Source organism: Salvelinus sp. IW2-2015, linkage group LG20 (genome assembly GCF_002910315.2).
Source record: "Salvelinus sp. IW2-2015 linkage group LG20, ASM291031v2, whole genome shotgun sequence".
NCBI lineage: Eukaryota > Metazoa > Chordata > Actinopteri > Salmoniformes > Salmonidae > Salvelinus > Salvelinus sp. IW2-2015.
Window position 1 is genome coordinate 44,150,296 of NC_036860.1, and position 25,657 is coordinate 44,175,952.

The window sequence follows — 25,657 nt, forward strand, 5'->3', positions numbered from 1 at the left end:
TCTTTTTAGAACTTTATTTTCATTTTTTGACAAATATATATGAATGTTGAACTCTTAAGGAGACAGTATTTGGAGAATTCTTTACAGAAAATGAACTCTCCTAAATAGACAAGAAACCATCATAAAATACATCTACATGATTGAACTAACCATTTCTATTTGTGCCAAGGAAGAGAATGATACAACTTATTGACAGTGAATTGATGCAAGTGATTCTTAAATTCAGTCCAATGTTATTTGGTGCTGACAAAAAAAGTTATTTCAAAAAGCCTGACGGGACTGTCATTTTCAGACATCTGTATTTTTATGATTCATGGGGTTGACTGTTAGTTTTGCATAAAGGCACACAAGCATTGGTAACCCTCAGGTGAGCATTGCTTTTTTTGTAAAGACATTGGTCCCATTAGGCAGTACAATTATCCAAACAACTTAAAACAAAAATGTTATAATAAAAAACAATGAATAAAATGACCAAAAGATTTAGATCATTCATGTATACAGGGAAATGTCTTCTAGTAAGTTAAAATGTTTGAGACCTAAATTAGGTTGGACATTTACTCAAGGGTACAGTGGGTCAGCAGTATAGGACACCAACTCAGAAACCTGCTTTACGCTAATAAGAGCTTGAGGGAACACCAACTTATTTACAGAGGATGAAGTTCAGAAAGGGACCTGGTCTCCTGTTGTATGAACCCCTGGAGGCTTCGCTTTCCCTGCCTGAAGGTACTCTCCCTCCGGGAAAATGGTAGGATGACCAGGAGCCTTAGGAGGGTTTCAATGTTACTAAAGCTCCTAATGTCTGATGCCTTCAGGGTGTCGAGCACAGTAGCTGGAAGATACCCGGACATGGGATCCAACCACTTCTCTCTCCAAGACTTCATCTCTGTTGGGAGTGAGACCAGGTCAGGCATGTCATCTTTGTACATGCGGAAAACGTGAGCATTTACACTGCTGTTTTCTAGCTTCGACATGGCGTAAGGCACAATCTCCAGGCACCTCAGGGTACTGAGGACCTTCTCTGTGAAGAACTCACTGACCTCAGCAATGGAGTGCTCTATCACCTTCTGACTAACCGCCATTTTGTAAAACTGACTCAGGGGTTCTAGCAGCGCAGAGTGCAACAACGTTATCTGCAGCTTGGAAGCTAGAGAGACAGCTTCCTTGAACCAGGCCTTGTGATGTGTGTCGATATCGCTCTTCAATTCATTGAGGGAAGTTAGGAGATCGGGCAAGCTATTCATAGCTAGCAACACATCTAGGGGTTTTCCTTGAAGAGATTGGCTCAGCTTTTTGGTCGAGCTCAGGACATTCTTCAGCACGACAGCCGAGAAGATGAACTCAAAACGTCTGACTTTATTGAAGTAAAGCAGTGCCTGGCCACTCCCTAAGCTATTCTCCTCACTTTTCAGCTCATTCAAGCACAGCATGACTACCTCCAGGAGCTCTACCATCAAATCATGCATATCATGACTCTTCTCCCAGTTCTTAATAAGCTTGTCCCTAAGCTCATTACCCTTCCCCTCATCATGTTGGAATATGGCAATGATCACCTCTTCCAGTTTGGTCTGTCGTTCTGCATCCTCTGTGAGCCACTGTAACATGTTTTCTATAGACACTGCACAGTCTGCTGCAGCCACTGCAGGAGATGACCTGGCTAGCCACACATTCAGAGACACAGCAGAGCTGACCATTTGCATGGCCAGGGGGTATTTCTGGGCTATTACAGCAGAGACAGCCCTCATCCGAGACCCTACCTCACCAACACTTAGCAAAGCTTGCCCTCTACAGTACTCCATATTGAGCCCCCATTTCTCTGATAGGGCTGTTTCAATAGCATCAGCCAAGACAGCAGTGTCCTGGCTAAACGGGATGAAAGCTACAGTCTCCTCGCACTGAGTGTCCTGTTTGTCCAAGTACCTGATGCACAGGGGGACATAGAGCTTTCCCTCAATCTCAACTGCCTGTTCCGTTATTATTGTGAAGAACTGTGAGTCCCAGAGTTCCTTAAGTATTTCCTCACGCACAGGTGGGTCATAGAAAGACATAGCCTGCCTCTGACCTACGACCCTGTCCTCTACCATCACAACACCGTCCTCCGCGACGCCCTCTTCCACCATCAGCCCGCCGACCTCCTCCTCCGCCAGCGCGACGGCCTCCTGCGCGACGGCCTCCTGCGCCACGCCGTCCTGTGCCTGGGCCACGCCGTCCTGCGCCACACCGTCCTGCGCCTGGGCCACGGCGTCCTCCGCCATCAGCGCCCCGTCCTCCGCCATCAGCGCGCCGTCCTCCGCCATCAGCGCGCCGTCCTCCGCCATCAGCGCGCCGTCCTCCGCCATCAGCACGCCGTCCTCCGCCATCAGCACGCCGTCCTCCGCCATCAGCACGCCGTCCTCCGCCATCAGCACGCCGTCCTCCGCCATCAGCACGCCGTCCTCCTCTTGCAACTCTCCTGCAAGGGGTTGTTCTGCCATATCAGCTTGGTGTTCCTCAACTGTCTGCTCATGTCTCTCATCAGGGTTTAAATCAAAAGCTCTGAAATCTAAACACACACACAGTTAGTTAAACACCCCTCTTTCCTTTATTTTCACTCTGAAGTATATACTATTACATGGTTCATGTAGAATATGTCATGATGAATCTTCATGATTTAAACATTCACTTACCACTTTCCAGCTTCAGACTTTTCATTTGTTTCTTCACCTAAATTACATAACAGAATTGAGTACATTTAAAACACATTTAATTGCTATGCATATCTCCAACTGTGCCAGGGGATGGGGGGGGGGGGTGATCTTGCTGTATTGTTTACTGTTATTATCTGTCTGTTGTAAAACGGACAATTCATGAATAAAATAATTGTATGCATATCTATACAGGGATTTTCTGGATAGAAATGGGGCTTATGGTGGGCGTGGTGGAGGCGTGGCCATGGCCTGGCAAATGGTGTGTCGATGACCGAAAACTTTAGATGCCCTCCCAGTGACAAAATGTAGCTGTTTTAAAGCAAATTACATGCAATCTACAAAAAAAGGGATTCAAACAAAACTAAATCAATGGGGGCCCCATGACAAATACTCCTGAGTTAAAATTTTAGATTCCCCCTGACTGTCTTGCTTTATTTTGGTGATTCGTTCTCAAAGATAAACTTACTTCAAAATGTACAGGTCCATCATCATTTCACATACTTATATCTGTGGTTTAATTTTACACAAAAAGAAAAACAAATGTTTTGTGTGTGTGTTGAGAGATATATTACAGTGGGAGAACAAGTATTTGATACACTGCCGATTTTGCAGGTTTTCCTACTTACAAAGCATGTAGAGGTCTGTAATGTTTATCATAGGTACACTCAACTGTGAGAGACGGAATCTAAAACAAAAATCCAGAAAATCACATTGTATGATTTTTAAGTAATTAATTTGCATTTTATTGCATGACATAAGTATGATCACCTACCAACCAGTAAGAATTCCGGCTCTCACAGACCTGTTAGTTTTTCTTTAAGAAGCCCTCCTGTCTCCACTCATTACCTGTATTAACTGCACCTGTTTGAACTCATTACCTGTATAAAAGACACCTGTCCACACACTCAATCAAACAGACTTCAACCTCTCCACAATGGCCAAGACCAGAGAGCTGTGTAAGGACATCAGGGATAAATTGTAGACCTGCACAAGGCTAGGATGGGCTACAGAACAATAGGCAAGCAGCTTGGTGAGAAGGCAACAACTGTTGGCGCAATTATTAGAAAATGGAAGAAGTTAAAGATGACAGTCAATCACCCTCGGTCTGGGGCTCCACGCAAGATCTCACCTCGTGGGCATCAATATCATGAGGAAGGTGAGGGATCAGCCCAGAACTACACGGCAGGACCTGGTCAATGACCTGAAGAGAGCTGGGACCACAGTCTCAAAGAAAACCATTAGTAACACACTACGCCGTCAGGATTAAAATCCTGCAGCGCACGCAAGCTCCCCTGCTCAAGCCAGCGCATGTCCAGGCCCGTCTGAAGTTTGCCAATGACCATCTGGATGATCCAGAGGAGGAATGGAGAAGGTCATGTGTCTGATGAGACAAAAATAGAGCTTTTTGGTCTAAACTCCACTCGCCGTGTTTGGAGGAAGAAGAAGGATGAGTACAACCCCAAGAACACCATCCCAACTGTGAAGCATGGAGGTGGAAACATCATTCTTTGGGGATGCTTTTCTGCAAAGGGGACAGACGACTGCACCCTATTGAGGGAGGATGGATGGGGCCATGTATCGCGAGTCTTGGCCAACAACCTCCTTCCCTCAGTAAGAGCATTGAAGATGGTCGTGCTGGGTTCCAGCATGACAACGACCCGAAACACACAGCCAGGGCAACTAAGGAGTAGCTCCGTAAGAAGCATCTCAAGGTCCTGGAGTGGCTTAGCCAGTCTCCAGACCTGAACCCAATAGAAAATCTTTGGAGGAGCTGAAAGTCCGTATTGCCCAGCGACAGCCCGAAACATGAAGGATCTGGAGAAGGTCTGTATGGAGGAGTAGGCCAAAATCCCTGCTGCAGTGTGTGCAAACCTGGTCAAGAACTACAGGAAACGTATGATCTCTGTAATTGCAAACAAAGGTTTCTGTACCAAATATTAAGTTCTGCTTTTCTGATGTACAAATACTTATGTCATGCAATAAAATGCAAATTAATTACTTAAAAATCATACAATGTGATTTTCTGGTTTTGTTTTAGATTCCGTCTCTCACAGTGAAGTGTAACTATGATCAAAATTACAGACCTCTACATGCTTTGTAAGTAGGAAAACCTGCAAAATCGGCAGTGTATCAAATACTTGTTCTCCCACTGTATATATACACTGCTCAAAAAATAAAGGAACACTTAAACAACACAATGTAACTTCAAGTCAATCACACTTCTGTGAAATCAAACTGTCCACTTAGGAAGCAACACTGATTGACAATAAATTTCACATGCTGTTGTGCAAATGGAATAGCAAACAGGTGGAAATTATAGGCAATTAGCAAGACACCCCAATAAAGGATGTGGCTGCAGGTGGTGACCACAGACCACTTCTCAGTTCCTATGCTTCCTGGCTGATGTTTTGGTCACTTTTGAATGCTGGCGGTGCTTTCACTCTAGTGGTAGCATGAGACGGCGTCTACAACCCACACAAGTTGCTCAGGTAGTGCAGCTCATCCAGGATGCACATCAATGCGAGCTGTGGCAAGAAGGTTTGCTGTGTCTGTCAGCGTAGTGTCCAGAGCATGGAGGCGCTACCAGGAGACAGGCCAGTACATCAGGAGACGTGGAGGAGGCCGTAGGAGGGCAACAACCCAGCAGCAGGACCGCTACCTCCGCCTTTGTGCAAGGAGGAGCACTGCCAGAGCCCTGCAAAATGACCTCCAGCAGGCCACAAATGTGCATGTGTCTGCTCAAACAGTCATAAACAGACTCCATGAGGGTGGTATGAGGACCCGACGTCACAGGTGGGGTTGTGCTTACAGCCCAACACCGTGCAGGACGTTTGGCATTTGCCAGAGAACACCAAGATTGGCAAATTCGCCACTGGCGCCCTGTGCTCTTCACAGATGAAAGCAGGTTCACACGCACATGTGACAGACGTGACAGAGTCTGAGGACGCCGTGGAGAACGTTCTGCTGCCTGCAACATCCTCCAGCATGACCGGTTTGGCGGTGGGTCAGTCATGGTGTGGGATGGCATTTCTTTGGGGGGCCGCACAGCCCTCCATGTGCTCGCCAGAGGTAGCCTGACTGCCATTAGGTACCGAGATGAGATCCTCAGACCCCTTGTGAGACCATATGTTGGTGCGGTTGCCCTGGGTTCCTCCTAATGCAAGACAATGCTAGAACCTCATGTGGCTGGAGTGTGTCAGCAGTTCCTGCAAGAGGAAGGCATTGATGCTATGGACTGCCCGCCCGTTCCCCAGACCTGAATCCAATTGAGCACATCTGGGACATCATGTCTCGCTCCATCCACCAACGCCACGTTGCACCACAGACCTGTCCAGGGTTGGCCAGGCGTTGTAGGGAGGCCATACAGGCACGTGGAGGCCACACACACTACTGAGCCTCATTTTGACTTGTTTTAAGGACATTACATCAAAGTTGGATCAGCCTGTAGTGTGGTTTTCCACTTTAATTTTGAGTGTGACTCCAAATCCAGACCTCCATGGGTTGATAAATTTGATTTCCATTGATAATTTTTGTGTGATTTTGTTGTCAGCACATTCAACTATGTAAAGAAAAAAGTATTTAATAAGAATATTTCATTCATTCAGATCTAGGATGTGTTATTTTAGTGTTCCCTTTATTTTTTTGAGCAGTGTATATACACACACACACACACACACAGTGAGCACCATAATTCATTGGACAGTGACCATTCTTTTGTTATTTTGGTTCTGTACTCTAGCACTTTGAGTTTGAAAGGATACAATGACAATGAGGGTGAAGTGCAGACTGTCAGCTTTAATTTAAGGGTATTTTCATACAGATCGGATGAACCGTTTAGAAATGACAGCACCGTTTGTACATGGTCCCCCCATTTTAAGGTAATACAAGTATTTGTTGAATTGGCTTCACAGATGTGTGTCGTTAGGCAGGTGTATTCATTTGTGTAGTTAGTGAATGCAGGAGAGCCGTTGATTAATAGTATTGATTATAGACTTTGCTATTGCCTTTGGAGGTTGTTGTTGGGGTGTGACAACATGAGGAAGATAGCAGTGTCGATGCAAATGAAGCTGGCCGTAATAAGGCTCAGAAATGAAAATCAATCAATCAGGAACATTGCAAAAACCCTGGGCATGCCCAAGTCAACAGTTTGGTTCATCATTAACAAGAAAAAAACAACAACCGGTGATCTCAATTATGTCAAAAGACCTGGTAGACTGAGGAAGACCACTGTGGTGGATGACCAGAGAACACTCTCTATGGTGAAGAAAACCCCTGACAACAGCCCAACAGATCAAAAACACTCTCCTGGATGCAGGTGTGTCAAAGTCTACCATATGTAGAAGACTACACCAGCAGGACTACAGAGGGTACACTACAAGATGCAAACCACTGATAAGCCTGAAGAACAGAAAGGCAAGATTACAGTTTGCTAAAAAGCACCTAAAAGAGCCCCAAGAGTTCTGGGGAAAAAAGTATTGTGGACAGATGAGACAAAGATTAACATGTACCAGAGTGATGGAAAGAGGAAAGTGTGGAGAAGAAAAAGACATGCCCATGATCCAAAGCATACCACCTCATCCGTGAAATATGGTGGAGGGGGTGTTATGGCTTGGGCCTGTATGGCTGCCAGTGGAACAGGCTCACTTGTCTTCAACGATGATGTGACTGCAGACAGAAGTTGAACAATGAATTCTGAAGTGCACAGAAATATTTTATCTGCTCAGATAAAACCAAATGCCTCCAAACTCATTGGACGGCACTTCATCATGTAACAAGACAATGACCATAAACATACTGCTAGAGCAACGAAGGGGTTTTTGATGGCCAAAAAGTGGAAAATCCTTGATTGGCCGAGTCAATCACCGGATCTGAATCCAATTGAACATGCATTTTACATGCTGAAGAGGAGACTGAAGGCAATAAGTCCCAGAAACAAGCAGGAACTGAAGATGGCTGCAGTACAGGCCTGGCAGAGCATCACCAGGGAAGATACCCAGCGTCTGGTGATGTCGATGCATCACAGACTTCAAGCAGTCATTGCATGCAAAGGATATGCGACCAAATATTAACAATGATTACTTTATTCTACATTATGTTAAACTGTCCAATGTTTTTTGATGCCCGAAAATGGGGGGGACTATGTACACAAGCTTCTATAATTTCTAAACGGTTCATCCGATATGTATGAAAATACAATCAAGCTGTTAATTAAAGCTGACAGTCTGCACTTCACCCTCATTGAGTTTGAAAGGATACAATGACAAAGTGCTCGAGTACAGAACCCAAATAACAAAAAAATTATCACTGTCCAATGAATTATGGTGCTCACTGTATATATCAAAAGTTTGGACACTCCTACTCATTCCAGGGTTTTTATTTATTTGTACTATTTTCTACATTGTAGAATAATAGTGAAGACATCAACACTATGAAATAGTACATCATGTAGTAACCACAAAAGTGAAACTATTCTTCAAAGTAGCCACCCTTTGCACACTCCTGGCATTCTCTCAACCAGCTTCACCTGAAATGCTTTCCAACAGTCTTGAAGGAGTTCCCATATACACTGAGCACTTGTTGGCTGCTTTTCCTTCACTCTGCAGTCCAACTCATCCCAAACCATCTCAATTGGGTTGAGGTCAGGTCATCTGATGCAGCACTCCATCACTCACCTTCTTGGTCAAATAGCCCTTACACAGCCTGGAGGTGTGTTGGATCATTGTCCTGTTAAAAAAAAGATTATATCCCATATGGTTCACGCTTAGCGGGACTGGCGTATAGCTGCAGAATGCTGTGGTAGCAATGCTGGTTATGTGTGCCTTGAATTCTAAATAAAATCACTGACAGTGTCACCAGCAAAGCAACCCCACACCATCACACCACCTCCTCCATGCTTCACGGTGGGAACCACACATGCGGAGATTATCCATTCACCTAATCTAATCTCACAAAGACACAGCAGTTAGAAGTAAAAATCTCACATTTGGACTCATCAGACCAAAGGACAGATTTCCACTGGTCTAGTGTCCATTGCTCGTGTTTCTTGGCCCAAGCAAGTCTCTTCTTATTGGTGTCCTTTAGTAGTGGTTTCTTTGCAGCAATTCGACCAAGAAGGCCTGATTCACGCAGTCACCTCTGAACAGCTGATGTTGAGCTGTATCTGTTACTTGAACTCTGTGAAGCATTTATTTGGGCTGCAATTTCTGAGGCTGGTAACTTACGAACATATCCTCTGCAGCAGAGGTAACTCTGGGTCTTTCCTGTGGCGGTCCTCATGAGAGCCAGTTTCATCATAGCGCTTGATGGTTTTTGCAACTGCACTTGAAGAAACTTTCAAAGTTATTGACATTTTCCGGATTGACTGACCTTCATGTCTTAAAGTAATGATGGAATGTTGTTTCTTTTTGCTTATTTGAGCTGTTCTTGCCATAATATGGACTTGGTCTTTTACCAAATAGGGCCATCTTCTGTATTCCACCCCTACCTTGTCACAATACAACTGATTGGCTCAAATGCATTAAGGAAAGAAATTCCACAAATTAACAAGGCACACCTGTTAATTGAAATGCATTCCAGGTGACTACCTCATGAAGCTGGTTGAGAGAATGCCAAGAGTGTGCAAAGCTGTCATCAAGGCAAAGGGTGGCTACTTCGAAGAATCTCAAATATAAAATATTTTGATTTGTTTAACACTTTTTTGGTTACTACATGATTCCATATGTGTTATTTCATAGTTTTGAACTCTTCACTATTATTCTACAATGTAGAAAATAGTAAAAATAAAGAAAAGGCCTGGAATGAGTAGGTGTGTCCAAACTTTTGACTGATACTGTATATACATTTATTTTTTTACCGTTTGGACATAGACGGCCCGGAAAAAAACACTTAAGCGGCCCGTCCAAGACTTTTCTATGCAGAAAAAAACCTGTATATCAATCAAATCAGTCCTTAAAACATGAGCATTGGCATGCTAGAAAGAGTATTGCTGTTAATTTACCTGCTCAAGACATGGGATGCTTTCTGGGTCAACTTCGATGCACTTCTCAATGACCTCCCTTAGTCTTTGAACAGTTGGGTAATGCATGAGAAGCATCACAGTGTCGGTTTTGCTGCCCTTGCAGACAGTGTTCTTCAGCAGAGCCCTCATGGAGTTCAGGGTGGTCTTCATGAGGTCCCACTCCATACTGACGCTGGGTAGAACAGCCACCAGTCTGAGCAGCATTGTCACTGTGGGATGGCTTTGAGATTCTGGGTGAAGCAGTATCTCAGAGATAGAAGCTGGTGGTGACATGTCCTGGTATTTCTCTTTCCACACTGTGGCCCAGTTACTGATATCCTGCTCTACTGTGTCAGGATCAGGCAGGTCAGACAGGTAGAGACTGTATAGCTTGTCTGTGGACTCTGCGCGGATTGGCTCTGAAATGGGCTGTGGATTGCAGGTGGGAAGAAGAGACAGGAGCTTCAAGGCTTTCAAATGACTGTCGGAGAAGTTGTACTTCATTTCGTCAATGAGGCAGCTCAGTACAGGAACACTAAAGTTGTCCCTGTAGTACACCTCTGGAGACTCGTAAGAGTTAGCTTCCTCTGGGAAACACACTTGCTGAGGGGCCACCTTGGATGCTAGTTGCAATGCCTCTTCAAACCAAGGTGTGTGTACAGTGCTTATGTTCTCCAACATCTTGTTCAGTGTCTCTATGATTGGTACGATCTTCTCCACCTCACAGATGATGTCAGCAGGGTTACCACAGCGGAAAACAGTGCTGCAGTTCCGAAGAGGTGAACAGGCGTTCTTCAGGATCACAAGTGTGACGACAAAATCCATCTCTCTCAAAGCAGTGGCGAGGACCTGTGCATGTAGCGACATAGTGCCCGTGGTGCTGGAACTAACTGAATCCAGGCAACTCAAGACTCCCTCCAATGTGTCGACTAGGAGATCAAAAAAGTCCTCCCTCTTCTTCCACCTGGAGCAACAGGTTTCTGGAATCTCCTCCAAGGCCTCCCGAGGTGTATTCAGTAACCCATCCACAGCCTGTGCTAGCTCTGCCTCCAGTCCAGGTGACTGGTCAAAGAACAGTAGAAGATCTTCCACAATTCCCAGCATCTTTGTGACAGGTGGGCAGTGTACACTTCCTGCTAGCCAACAGGCAAGACCACAAGACTCACTGGGTGTGATGACAGACAGAGGATAGCTCTCGAGGAACTCCAAAGACATCTTCTTCAGGCTGTGACAACCTGAGCCCATGCGCATGAATGCTTGCCCACGACACTGACTCATCGGCAATCCCCAGTCTTCGGTTAAAGTTGCTGAAAGATTCTTGGCTTGAACATCAACGTCACAGGTTTCAAAAAATCGCAAAAAACCAATGAGCTCTACCTTGGGGGCACATTCCCCAACATATCTGACGAAGACAGGCAGATAGCTCTTATTAGCAATTACAACAGGTTTATCTGTAATAAGAGAAAAGAAGGGTGACTCCTGTATTTCTAAGAGTATGACTTCCCTGATGGATTTTGTGAGAATCTCTACCATTTCCTCCTCTCCTACGTTAAGCGTGGACTTGCCATCTCTTCCAAACCAGTGGCACAGGCCGAGATCCTGGATGAGAAGAACTTGATCTTCTTTGGAGAGTTCGGAGAGCTGGCACTTCTTTTTCCCTAGACGTGCAGCCAGTCTGAAAACCATTTCCAAACTCTGTCGATTATCTCCAGTGTGCCCATTCTCATCCACCGCTTTCATTTCCTGGTTCTCTTTCTTGTCAGAAGACTGATTCTCAAGTTCCTCTGTTCCATCTTTGCCATGATGGACTGAAAATATAAAAGGTAAATGATTTAATTCAATTGACTCAGTTCAAGTTCTATAATGTTCTATCAGAGAGAGTTCATTTATTTCGTCACTTGACAAAACCTAGGGCCATCCCTATTACCAACATACTAAATGGTAAGTGTTATTACATATTTATTACCTTACAATGAATCCCCATGTGACCATGTAATTGTAACAAATATTTTCTATAACATACCTTCCATGTTGGCTTCAGAGTTCTTCATCAGACTTTTGGATTCCTTATCCTAAAAAAATAATTAAAAAAGACATTAAAAGGAAATCATTTATTTTAAAATGACATTTCAGTATAGACTGCACTGAAAGACTACATAGATTTAACCTATTAGACAAAATACACTGCTCAAAAAAATAAAGGGAACACTAAAATAACACATCCTAGATCTGAATGAATGAAATATTCTTATTAAATAGTTTTTTCTTTACATAGTTGAATGTGCTGACAACAAAATCACACAAAAATTATCAATGGAAATCAAATGTATCAACCCATGGAGGTCTGGATTTGGATTCACACTCAAAATTAAAGTGGAAAACCACACTACAGGCTGATCCAACTTTGATGTAATGTCCTTAAAACAAGTCAAAATGAGGCTCAGTAGTGTGTGTGGCCTCCACGTGCCTGTATGACCTCCCTACAACGCCTGGGCATGCTCCTGATGAGGTGGCGGTTGTTAGGGATCTCCCCCCAGACCTGGACTAAAGCATCCGCCAACTCCTGGACAGTCTGTGGTGCAACGTGGCGTTGGTGGATGGAGCGAGACATGATGTCCCAGATGTGCTCAATTGGATTCAGGTCTGGGGAACGGGCGGGCCAGTCCATAGCATCAATGCCTTCCTCTTGCAGGAACTGCTGACACACTCCAGCCACATGAGGTCTAGCATTGTCTTGCATTAGGAGGAACCCAGGGCCAACCCCACCAGCATATGGTCTCACAAGGGGTCTGAGGATCTCATCTCGGTACCTAATGGCAGTCAGGCTACCTCTGGCGAGCACATGGAGGGCTGTGCAGGCCCCCCAAAGAAATGCCACCCCACACCCTGACTGACTCACCGCCAAACCAGTCATGCTGGAGGATGTTGCAGGCAGCAGAACGTTCTCCACGGCGTCTCCAGACTCTGTCACGTCTGTCACATGTGCTCAGTGTGAACCTGAGCACACGTCCTCCACGGTGCCAAACGTCCTGCACGGTGTTGGGCTGTAAGCACAACCCCCACCTGTGGACGTCGGGCCCTCATACCACCCTCATGGAGTCTGTTTCTGACCGTTTGAGCAGACACATGCACATTTGTGGCCTGCTGGAGGTCATTTTGCAGGGCTCTGGCAGTGCTCCCCCTGCTCCTCCTTGCACAAAGGCGGAGGTAGCGGTCCTGCTGCTGGGTTGTTGCCCTCCTACGGCCTCCTCCACGTCTCCTGGTGTACTGGCCTGTCTCCTGGTAGCGCCTCCATGCTCTGGACACTACGCTGACAGACACAGCAAACCTTCTTGCCACAGCTCGCATTGATGTGCCATCCTGGATGAGCTGCACTACCTGAGCAACTTGTGTGGGTTGTAGACTCCGTCTCATGCTACCACTAGAGTGAAAGCACCGCCAGCATTCAAAAGTGACCAAAACATCAGCCAGGAAGCATAGGAACTGAGAAGTGGTCTGTGGTCACCACCTGCAGAACCACTCCTTTATTGGGGGTGTCTTGCTAATTGCCTATAATTTCCACCTGTTGTCTATTCCATTTGCACAACAGCATGTGAAATTTATTGTCAATCAGTGTTGCTTCCTAAGTGGACAGTTTGATTTCACAGAAGTGTGATTGACTTGGAGTTACATTGTGTTGTTTAAGTGTTCCCTTTATTTTTTTGAGCAGTGTAATAATCATGGACATTTATTTCAACAGTGAAAACTTACCAAGCAGATGCCCTCTAAAGCCTGGGGAGTGACCTTCAAGCACTTAGCCACCATCCGGTCCAGATCTCTGCTGAAGTTGGTTCCCACCTGCAGCATGGCCAGACATGGGGACCTGTCCTTGGGGCTGGTGTTCCTCAGGTATTCCTGGAACATCTTGTGGCGCATCACTTCCCCACAGTTCTCCAGTACCGTGCTGGGTAGCACAGACATGATCCTCAGCAGTGTGTTGATGTTCCCAAAGTACTGCATGAGTGGCAGACGGAGAGTCTGAAAGATGGTGTCTGGTATGGTCACGGATGCAACTTTGGTCTTCCACTTCACCCTCCAGCAGCACAACTCGGTGAAGAAGTTGTCGGAGTCAGGCAGATCACTGGCGTAGAGAGGAGGCTTTGACCTCAGGATTTCAAACATGTAACTCACAGTCACAGAGCAGGGAACCAGGGAGAGGAAGTTTAGGGCCTCCTTGTGGTCCTCAGAGAAATGATCCTTAACAGCATTGGTGAGGTTGTCCACTAGGGGCACACTTAGTGCATCTTTGTAATACAGAGCTGGTTTCATCATGCTATCCCTGGACGCAGAGGAATTATCAGGCACTTTTATCTGCACACCTAGACTCTGGGCGAGCGCACAAGCTTCATCAAACCAATTCTGGTGAAATACTTTGATGTTTGTTTTGACCCTGTTAAGAGTAGCCACTATACCACTGATCTGGCAGAGTTGGGATGCTGCGCTGAAATGATCCTTCTGGAGTCCTGCACTCAGTTCCCTGGTGAAGGACGAGGTGTTCTTCAGGGCTACCATGGGCACAATAAAATCAAAGTCCCTTATCAAACGCAGCAGTGCTCCAGCTTTTAGAGAGAATGAGGATTTCCACCTCTGTGGGTTGCTCTTGATTTTCTCCAAACATTCGACAAGGGGCTCCAGCATTTGCACAAAGACTTCATAGGAATCGTGCTTCTCCTGCCAGACGGTACAGAACTTCCCCTGCAATTCTTGAACCTTTTCATAGCTTTCCCTAAGACCAAATGCAATGACATGATCCAGCTGTTTCTCAAGCATAGGCATGCTCCCAAAAAACATCAACACCTCTTCAAACACATCCAGGGCCCGTTTGACTGCTGACACAGGGGTGGATTTTGACCACCATATGTTAAAGGAGTAACAAGAGCAGTGTGTGCATATTGCAAGGGGGTACTTTTCTTGGATTTTGCAGGCAAATGCTTTCAGCTTGTAGGAGACATCACCGGATCCTAGGTAGGCCTGACCTCTGCAGTAACACAAATCGAGATGCCACTCTTTGGTGACAATTTCCAATATGCGCTCTGACATGGCATCACAGTCAAGATCCACATCCAGAAATCCCATGAGTTCCAATCGCATGACATCAAAACTGTCCACAAACCTGAGGAAGAGAGGAAGATGTTTTTTCTCCCCTAACTTCACAACGCGGTCGATGAACAGAGAAAAAAAGGAAGTGCCCACCTCCACAAGAATTCCCTCCCTGACAGCATCCTCGCATACTCTGAGAACTTCTTCCATCTCAGACTTCGACACATATTTCAATGAGTCTTCAACCTCGCCATCCTGTTCAGCAGAGGCCTCACCAGGCTGTCTGCTCTGGCTGTTATATGCAGCTGTCACAGCAACCTGCAGAGCAGATTTGAGTGCCTCCTTATTAGTTTCTGTGGCTGGGAGTTTCGGTTGCCCCACTCTCTCGGTCTCCATCTCAGAGGGTATGATGTCCTGTGGTTCTTCTTGTGTTTCTTCAACATTTTCTTTTAGAGTGTGATTCCCATCATTCTCAGAGACAGGTTCTGAAATAAAGCAGTGAAGAGCATGAGCCAAGAAGGAATAATTAATAAAACATAGGTATTAATGCAAATATTTTGATATTTACACAATAGTGCAATAAATGTTATACAATTATTATATTAATAATTGTACTTCCTTACCAGCTTCAGGCTGCATCTCTATTACCTCATCATCCTATGAACAGAAAATAAAAGCATTAGCAAAATAAGACTTTTGTTCAGTAACTGAAACCTACAAATGCAAATATTAGTAAGAAAACAAGTTCAGAAATATCCAACATCCACTTACAGTACTTTAATTTTGTGTAGTTTTTCAAATTATTTGAAATCTTCAGTTTATTTGATTGCGGAGCAAAGACTTTAAAAGCAACAAGAACACAACTTTAATATTAAAATAAACTTACCATATGCAAAAACTGCAATATGTCAATATGCTTCTCCACATAGGACTCAACCATGTCTTCCACATTGAAGTGCACGTCTTGATTGACATAGACAAATGCCATGTTGCACAGTCTCTGATCCTCCGGTGTGGCTTTCAGGTAAGACTGGTACCGCTCCAGCACCATGTTGTACTGCCCATACACGTCTGCCTCTGCATTCACACAGGGGATGGTTCCCAAAACTCTCAGCAGGCTCTGCACATTTGGGTAAAATGCAATGTCTGGGATTTTCAATGTTGCAAACACTGTTGTGGGCAGGATCCTCCGCTTGCTAGCATGTCTCCACTTCACCTCCCAGCAACCAAGCTCATCGTAAAACGTGTCAGGCCGGGCAAGGTTGTTCAAGTTTGCGTCCGCCACTTTATCCCTGCGGATACTGAAATTGTGGTCAGCCATGTAAGACGGCACCAATGAGAGCCATCTCAGAATCCGAACCATCTCAGTGCTAAACACCCKCTTTACCTCCGCAACAAGGTACTGTAAGATCTGCCTGCTCAGAGTCTCTCTGTAGAAATCCTCCAGAGRRGTTTCAGTTGCAMCTGCCTCGCCAGTMTCAGGTGAGCTCTCMTCCGGCCTAGCGACCTCCACTCCCAGCTTCTTAGCCCTGCCCACTGCGTCAGAAAACCACTTCCTGTGGAATATTGCGATCTCCTGCAGATGTTTGTTGACCAGCTTTAAGGCGTTGGAGATTGTGTACTGCAAGGTGCTGCTGATGCTGATGGCTCCCCTGAGACTCGGGTTGAGGATACTCACGCAACAGAGGGTATTCTTCAGAACAACCAGGGTGATAATGAAATTGAAGTTCTTCAGGATCGGCTTGAGCTTGGCCATCTGCTCACAAGTAGCGGTGTCTGCGTTCGCAGCCGAGCACACCTCGTTGATGCAGGCGAGGAATGGTTCAAGAATGTCCAACATGGTCTGGAAGGCATCAACACCATACTCCCAGGTGTTCTGGGAAGCCTCTATGATCCTGTCCACTTCACCTTTAAGGTGGCTGTATGAAGACTTGATTTTCACCTCCAGTCTTTCCCAAAGATCTGGGGATCCTCTAATTATTGTGGCGACCTCCTCCACTGTGTTCACAACCTTCTGGATATAAGGTATGGGCATGGAGCGGATTAGCCACATGTTAAAGGCGTATGGGTCACTAGGTGCTAGCACTACCTGAGGAAACTCCTGCAGAATCCTGCTGGTGAGATCCTTCATTTTCTGACATAAACCACCTGTGGTCAGGTAGGTAAGTCCTCGACAATGCTCCATCCGCAGCCCCCACTTATTCCGAATTTCTGAGAGCAGCATGTAAAACAGACCCTCAGCATCTGCATAACAGGGCAGGAAACCCATGAGGTGTTTCTGAGGGAACCCTGCCACAGTGACGGACCTGATGAAAACTGGGATCTGATCTTTTCCCTCGATGTTTGTCACATCTTGAAGCAGGATGGAGAAAAAGCGTGCCAACCTCAAACTGTTCCGGATCTCCTCCCGCATGAGGTCCTCGCTGAACTGAAGGACTTCTTTCTGGTCAATTTTTTCAACACAGATGGGGTTGAGAGACTGTTGTCCTCTGTGGTCTCCCATCGGTTCATCTGTGTTGGGGTTTGCATCGTTCCCTATGCTGAATCCAGTGAAGGCAAGGGTTTCCTTAAAGTAGACTTTAAGGATTTCCTTTGCTTTGGAGTTGGCGACATCCTCTCTCTTTTGTTCCTCTTGCTGTAAATCACATGTTGCGCTATTCTCTCCTGGCTTAACTTTCAACTCAGATGGAGCATCATCTTCTGTAGTAAAGGAGAAAACATGGACAAGAAATTGAAAAAAAGTGTAACTGAATAAATACGTTGAGCCATTTCTACAAATACCCTATCAAAAGGTGTACTTTCCTAACTTAACATATAGCCTATGACAATACAGACCACATTACTATGAACTACTAGTTGCTACCCAATTATGTAATTTCTGGTAGGAAAATAGATATAATTTTGCAGCGAGTGGCCAAATATGGAAATATTTTCTTCTTATGGTAAAACAAACAAATGAAAAGAAATAGATTTACCAAACCAATCCCCTTTAGCTTTCTTCAAGGATGCAAGCTCTGCCTCAGCCTAAATGGATTAAAGACATACTTAGATGTAAACTGGAATTAATGCAATAGTATCAGATTATACACTTACTGAGATCAGGTTAGGATGACTTTATTGGGTACAACATTCAGGGTCATGACCTTATAAGGGACACTGTAAACCACTTGTGTGTTTTAAACATGACAATACTTACAGGTTCTCTTGTTCTTTTATTCCGGTTGTGGCCTGATGGATTATTCAAATGGCTTGTAAAATCAAATCTGGTTGGAATAGCACCCTCTTTCAAGGATGTTCTTAAAGTGCTCTGAAAAAGAAACAAGCAAATAATTATAACAATTTCAATGCCACTCTTTTGCATGCCTGAGAGTAAGAACCTACAGGGAGAAGCATGACCTTTTAATACAGACCTACCAGTGGTCTTCAGATAGACCTAGTGCATTATGATTAAGCTAGTCCCAACAAAGGTCTACATGACTTTGTTGGGACATCACGTCACACAGTATGTGGGAAACCTATTCTACAATAGTTTTTGATTCCCCTAAGCATGTGACAAGACATTATTTCTAGTGTGCAAGAGATTTTATTCTGAGAGCAATGTACATAATAGAAGGTGCAGTGAAATTTGCCATTTTACAGGGTCAGCCAGAGTATGACATAGCCTACATCCCAAACCCGGTCAATTGGTCTATTAGCTAATGCATAGATGAGTCACCACCTGAATAGGTCATCTGTAACTCATGACTCCGCCCTATTCCTGAACAATATAACTGAATGAAAACGTAAAATTAATGTTTTAATATACAGTGCGTTTGGAAAGTATTCAGACCCCTTGACTTTTTCCACATTTTGTTATGTTACAGCCGTATTCTAAAATGGATTCAATAGTTTTTCCCCCTCATCAAACCACACAAAATACCCCACAATGACAAATCAAAAACAGTTTATTTTTAAATGTTGCACATTTATTAAGAATAAAAAAACGGAAATATCACATTTACATAAGTATTCAAACCCTTTACTCAGTGCTTTGTTGAAGCACCTTGGGCAGAGATTACAGCCACGAGTCTTCTTGGATATGACGCTACAAGCTTGGCAAACCTGTATTTGGGGAGTTTCTCCCATTACTGTGCAGATCCTCTCAAGCTTTGTCAGGTTAGATGGGGAGCGTCGCTGCACAGCTATTTTCAGGTCTCTCAAGAGATGTTCCATCGGGTTCAAGTCTGAGCTATGGCTGGGCTACTCCTGGACATTCAGAGACTTGTCCCGAAGCCACTCCTGAGTTGTCTTGGCTGTGTGCTTAGGGTCGTTGTCCTGTTGGAAGGTGAACATTCACCCCAGTCTGAGGTCCTGAGCACTCTGGAACACGTTTTCATCAAGGAGCTCTGTGTGCTTTTCTCCGTTCATCTTTCCCTTGATCCTGACTAGTTTCCCAGTCCCTGCCGATGAAAAACATCCCCACAGCATGATGATGCCACCACCATACTTCACCGTAGGGATGGTGCCAGGTTTCCTCCAGACGTGACGCTTGGTATTCAGGCCAAAGAGTTCAATCTTGGTTTCATCAGACCAGAGAATCTTGTTTCTCATGGTCAGAGTCCTTTAGGTGGCTTTTGGCAAACTCCAAGCAGGCTGACATGTGCTGCGGTAAAAGGCATGATTGGTGGAGTGCTGCAGAGATGGTTGTCCTTCTGGAAGGTTCACCCATCTCCACAGAGGAACTCTGGAGCTGTCAGAGTGACCATCAGGTTCTTGGTCACCTTCCTGACCAAGTCCCCTTCTTCCCTGATTGCTCAGTTTGGCCGAGCAGCCAGCTCTAGGAAGTCTTGGTGGTTCCAATCTTCTTCCATTTCAGAATGATGGAGGCCAGTGTTCTTGGGGACCATCAATGCAGCAGAAGTTTTTGGTAGCCTTCCCCAGATCTGTGCCTCGACACAATTCTGTCTCGGAGCTCTACGGACAATTCCTTCAACCTCGTGGCTTGGTTTTTGCTCTGACACGCACTGTCAACTGTGCGTAGACAGGTGTGTGGCTTTTCAAATCATGTCCAATCAATTGTATTTACCACATGTGGACTCCAATCAAGTTGTAGAAACCTCTCAAGGATGATCAATGGAAACAGGATGCACCTGAGCTCAATTTTGAGTCTCACAGCAAAGGGTCTGAATACTTATGTAAATAAGTAATTTTTAATACATTCGCAAACATTTCTAAAAACCTGTTTTCACTTTGTCATTATGGGGTACTGTGTGTAGATTGATGAAGGAAACATTTTCATTAATCCATTTTAGAATAAGGCTGTAAATTAACAAAATGTGGAAAAAGGGAAGGGGTCTGAATACTTTCAGAATGCACTGTAATTAGTGATGGGGGAAAAAATCTATATTTACATATCACAATTTTATTTTGGATGATATTATATCAATACTTTGACTCCAGGCATCAATTTGTAAAAAACAAACAAACATAGTCGGCTGTCGGTTAGTCGGCTGTACCTGCACAAAAACTCAGGTATTTGTCATCCTATAGCATGTTCTCCAACTTTAAAAAAAAAAGTGAGCCAATAAAATGTTTTCAACACTTATTTCCATGACTGATCAAAACAAATTTTCTCATGCTCACTCGTCTCTCTGCAGCAGACAGATATTGAGCAGAAGTTTTCCCAATAACATATTAAATCTGCTCAGAATTAAGATACAAATATATTCTGTTTGCATCAATATGTTTGCAACATCAAATCGCAGTATCGAATTGCAATATATATATATAGAATTGGGAGCGTCGCAATATTACTCGTATAGGCACCTAAGTATCGTGATAATATATTAATGCGAGGTCCCTGGCAATTCTCAGCCCTTGATAACTGGCCTCTTCAGTAAATAATAATACTTACGTCACGACAGATCAAGGAAGGCTCAAAATGATTTGCACAAATTTGGAAGGAATTGTGTAACTCCTCAGGGGTTTTTGGCTCCAAGTCAGATCGATGACAATTATTTAACCATTGTTTACATCTGAAAGGAAAAATTCACAGGATTAGATTTCAAAACTGCAATAGGGATAAGCCTGCCCCCATGTTATAGACCGATGAAAAGATCTATCTGCATATCACTAGCAAACCGTCCTGTGACGGAAGGTAGGTCTACTACAGTAAACCACGGTAATGGATTTGCACTGAGACTGATTTTTTTCACACAAAACATGTATGCCAAACAAAAACATTGATTTCAAAGTTAAACTAATCATACAACTCTTTGAACAAGGCCTACTTTTAAAACAATTTACACAGACATTTTTACAAAAACGCATTTACTGGAAGAACTGTGCAGATGCAAAGTTAGGTAACAGAATTTTGGTACATTCTCCCTCAGTTTTTTGCATGACCAAGTTTTCACAAAAAAATTAAATCTGCTCAGAATTAAGATACAAATATGTCTGCAGAAGGAATGAGGTGTAAGCTATTATATGAAACCTTGGGTTTGAAAACAATATATTTTGGTTATTGAACTACAGTAAGTGAAGTGGACCTACACCCAGTAACAGCTAGCCATTTCACATCGGTTACAGTCGCTTAGGTCATTAGTTTTGCCCATTCTAACGTTCAATCGAACCGTAACTACGGCCACGTGACTCACTGTCTGTAGGAGAGAACCATTTCCCTGAAGAGGGTGGTGTACCTAATAAACTGGCCTTTGAGTGTATTTGGACCATCAGCAACATAGGGAGGGGGTGTAACCTGCTACATCAAAGCTAGATAGCCTGCTAGCTAGTCTGATTAAACAAGCTGTAATACAACATTTGTATTTACAGACAGAAACGAATGCCTTCAAAATCATGTAAATGTTCCTTACAAGCCAGAATGTTGAATAAAATTACATTTAAACTTTACTGGTTGTATGTGCGGTTTGTCCTTCAGCTGCTCAAAAATGTAGACAAAATATCTACAGGAATGTATTGTTTACCGAACTTCTTAGAAAGCCGGTAGGTATATGGTTCGGCACCAAAGTAAAGTTAGTTTTAAATACACTCAGTACTCCTTGTATATAGTCTTGTTATTGTGTTACTATTTCATTTTTTATTGAGCAAATATTTGTCTTAGTTTTTAACTCTGCCTTGTTGGGTATGGGCTCGTATGTAAGCATTTCACTTAAGTCTACACCTGTCGTATTTGACGCATGATGTGACCAATAAAATGTTAYTGGATTCAGTTCTCTTGTCAATAGCTATTGAACCAAGCATGCCATGACAATGAAAATTGTATATTCTGAATCGGGGAAGGATGGAGAACAATCCTGTGAATTTATATTTTCTTATTTGGATTTCAATTGTCCAAAATATTTTATCGAAGACAGATGGTTCTCCATCCTTCCCTGATTCAGAATATACAACTTGCCATGGCATGCCTTGTTCAATAGCTATTGACAAGAGAAAACCGAACATCCAATATAAAACAAACTTTACCTCGGTGCAGAACGAGTCATATAGAGTGCAATAGTAATGGCTAACTTCACCATGGTTCGTTGGACAAAACCTATGGGGAAATTGAGTTTTTGGTTAAATGCCAAAAAAAGATGGTCTGTAGTAAACAAGCTTCAGAGATCTTATACATTTTGTTCGAAGATAAATCTTCATCAGTCACTGAATTTTGAAGCATTTATGTAATTTTTTAAAAGCACAAAAAGGATTCATAAATCATAAAGATCATGTTAACTGACTGACTGATAATGTCATAGAACAAAACGTATAAGATCTCGTAAGCCTGTGTTAGACATAAGGTCTGAGGTTATCATAAAACTCTACTTTCCCCATAGGAATGGCTGAACTAACTAATGTTTTTTAGGACTACAAGCTGGCGACCTCTATAGACGGTTTGGTTGTTTAGCAACAAAACCGACGCATGCGCAAATATGGAGCAAAACAGACGGGGTTGCCTTAGATTTGTAACTATATTTTGTATCCAATGCTTATTGAAAACATACATGTGCCCCTGTCTCAAATACATTGTTACAGTTGTTGGTTAGCTAGCTATTAGTATTGACTAAATACCTCAAAACAATAAATGGTATCAAAAACAAGATGAAACGAGTCATTTACGATTCCCCACATAGCAGTTTGCCATTGTTGTAGCCATCTGGCTATCCAGAATCACAACTACTCACGGACTTCTGCTCCACTGAAGCATGCGCATTGTTTTCGTGACGTTTTCAGCTTACCCATCTATACCTACCCGCCCACTAAAAAGTTTGGTAAACAATAACTAGCTACTTTGCTGTGGATATTTTATCTCAAATTTCAAGCAGGGGAAGGACAAACCGTGCAGACAAACCGTAGAGTAAGTTTAAATGTAATTTATTCAACATTCTGGCTTGTAGGAACATGTACACGATTGTGCAAGCATTGTTTTAGGCTGTATATAGACCCATTTGGGATTTAGTGGAGGGTAAACACAGTTTACGCACCTTTTTAATTGGTGTTTACGCACATTTTTATTTCGTTAATATACTTTTTATTGCGTTCCCAGCGTTGATCAAMGKTCACAATGTTAATATTCTTGATCGGAGTTAAAAATCGCGACCGTCTCTCTGCGAAGAGTGGAATCATGATTCAGGTATGCTCGTTATGTTCGCCTACTCCCCCCGGATTTGTCTTGTTAGAAGCAAAGTCCAAAGTCAAACTCCGCCCAGGCACAGACGTGAAACGAACTACCTCAGCCCAGACCAGTGGTGTAGTACTTTGAAGTATTTTTACTTAAGTATTTTTGGGGAGTATCTGTACTTTACTATTTATATTTTTGATTACTTTTACTTTACTACATTCCTAAAGGAAATAATGTACTTTTTACTCCATACATTTCCCCTGACACCCAAAAGTACTTACATTTTGAATTCTTATCAGGACAGGAAAATTGTCAAATTCACTAACTTATCAAGAGAACATCCCTGGTCTCCCTACTGTCTCTGATCTGGCGGACTCACTAAACTGACATGCTTCATTTGTAAATGATGTCTGAGTGTTGAAGATGGAAAATGGTGTTGTCTGGTTTGCTTAATAAGGAATTTGAAATGTATACTTTTGATACTTAAGTATCATTTACACCCCCCACCCCCCCAAAAAAAACTACTCTGAGAATGAGTGTACAACTGGCAAATAGTCACTGATATTTCAGTCAGATGGCTAGAAGGATGGCGTTAGAAGCTAACATTAAACAGATCTTGACCCCAGCAGGAGCAATTGACTGAAATTAAGCAAGCTATAATCTTAACAAAAGATTGGCTACATAGATTCACATAAAATAACTTTGCTTTACAGCAAGTAGTGAGAGGCAGTGGTGAGGCAGACTGGGGTGATGCAGGCTGCAATGCAGAAGGCAGCAGAGTAGACACACAGAGAGAGGAAGCAAGCAGAGGTTACAGCAGTTCCCAAACTTGGGGTCCCCTGAAATTTAAAATGGGATCCCTGAGAGAATCTGTAATCGTATCAAACACAATAACATGTTCTCTTCAAATGCATATAGAATACAACTATGGGCCTTTTATACAAGGGCATTTTACAATACAGAATTGCAGTGCAGCTCACATGAGATACTAAGAACATGAACGTGATTAAAAAGATAACACATTTCAATATAAAGATCTCCACATCCTATTTCTCTGGACTTTCCTAGTGTCCAGTCCAAATAAATATTTTTTCTGAGGGCGACCTGATGTGCATTGTGTAACTACATAAAATTACATTAGGCCTTCCCTATTGACCTGCATGAAAATGGAATCAAACAATGCAGTTCTAAAAATGTAATGTTTTGGTTTATATCGGTGGTGGTTCGTCTGATCTCGATCGCCCACTGGAGTTTATAGTTTACCCACCTTTGTTTTACCACTACATCACTGATTCCAATTAATTGTGTATTACATCTTGATTAATCTGACTACCCAATTTAGCTAGCTAGCTATCTAGCTACAGTACAACATATGAAGAGGATGTTGTCAGATTAAAGATAACTTTCATAACTTTGATGGCTGACCAGGGACCACCCTCTCACTAAAACAGACTTCTAATTCATCCTTAACGTTCCACAATTAATACGGTTTCCTTAACCACAATGTAGCCTTTTAGCAAGCTAGCTAGCTAGCAAACAACCCATCTTTGCCATTACCATCAACGTTAGCACAAGCTAGGCTAACTAGCAAGCTCTAGAGGTTTCAATGGATCAGCCAGCTAGCTAGTTAGCTAATGAAGAATAACAATTTTACTTTAAAAAGTATAGTTTGTAGTGGATTGTACACTATTTACATCTAACCCAACTACATTGCACTTACCGCTCCGAGTCCAATGGAAATCTGAAAAATGGGACGTCTGATTTATCTGTATAGATATTACAATTTGGTGCGGCACAGCGGTTGGGCATTTTGGGATCCATGCACTCACTGGTTCAGAATAAATCGTGCATCGTGCAATTAATCAGAAATCAACCCGTATTGAATCTTTAGCTTAATATTTGTACAAAGTCTTTAAATTAACTTTGTACCTAGCTAGGTAATTTAATTATTTCATTCCGTAAAAAGTTGATTTGTTGAGCGGTGTAGTTGCCCGAGTGTTCCTAAACCAGGAAGAACACCTTTGTAAAGCGGAAATCGACACCGCTTGGCGCATTGATCTCTGTACAATGTGCACAATTGTATATCTTTGTATTTTTCCTTCTATGTATGCAGTGGCGTATCAGTACGATTGTAATAACAAATGTATTTTAATAGCTGTATTTTTTTAAGTTCCGCATATGACAACCGAGTAAATTATATCGGAATACCACGAGGCCTCATAAAACGCCTACTTGTCACGTGACAAGATGACTTAACGAGTTCATGGTTGTCAAAAAAGCCTATTAAAAGCTTTGAAAACT

At 43.3% G+C, this 25,657-nt stretch overlaps 1 protein-coding gene across 3 annotated transcripts; it reads right to left on the bottom strand.

Annotated features, from left to right (window-relative positions):
* Positions 1-25,526, bottom strand: LOC111980420 (uncharacterized). 3 transcript variants are annotated; one of them, XM_024011154.2, is made up of 11 exons: positions 25,077-25,526; positions 20,654-20,774; positions 17,957-18,067; positions 17,736-17,784; positions 15,647-17,460; positions 15,384-15,417; positions 13,432-15,245; positions 11,705-11,753; positions 9,682-11,489; positions 2,664-2,700; positions 1-2,449 (listed from the first exon to the last, which is right to left on the bottom strand). In XM_024011154.2, exons 1-11 carry the CDS (start codon positions 25,175-25,177, stop codon positions 645-647), a joined length of 7,743 nt encoding a protein of 2,580 aa, XP_023866922.1. In that variant the 5' UTR covers positions 25,178-25,526; the 3' UTR covers positions 1-644. The 3 variants fall into 3 exon arrangements, with proteins under 3 accessions (XP_023866922.1, XP_023866921.1, XP_070305519.1); XM_024011153.2 differs by having other exon boundaries at positions 1-2,539; positions 25,077-25,525; XM_070449418.1 differs by lacking the exon at positions 25,077-25,526 and adding an exon at positions 23,220-23,361 and having other exon boundaries at positions 1-2,539.
* Between the last annotated feature and the right edge of the window lie 131 nt (positions 25,527-25,657).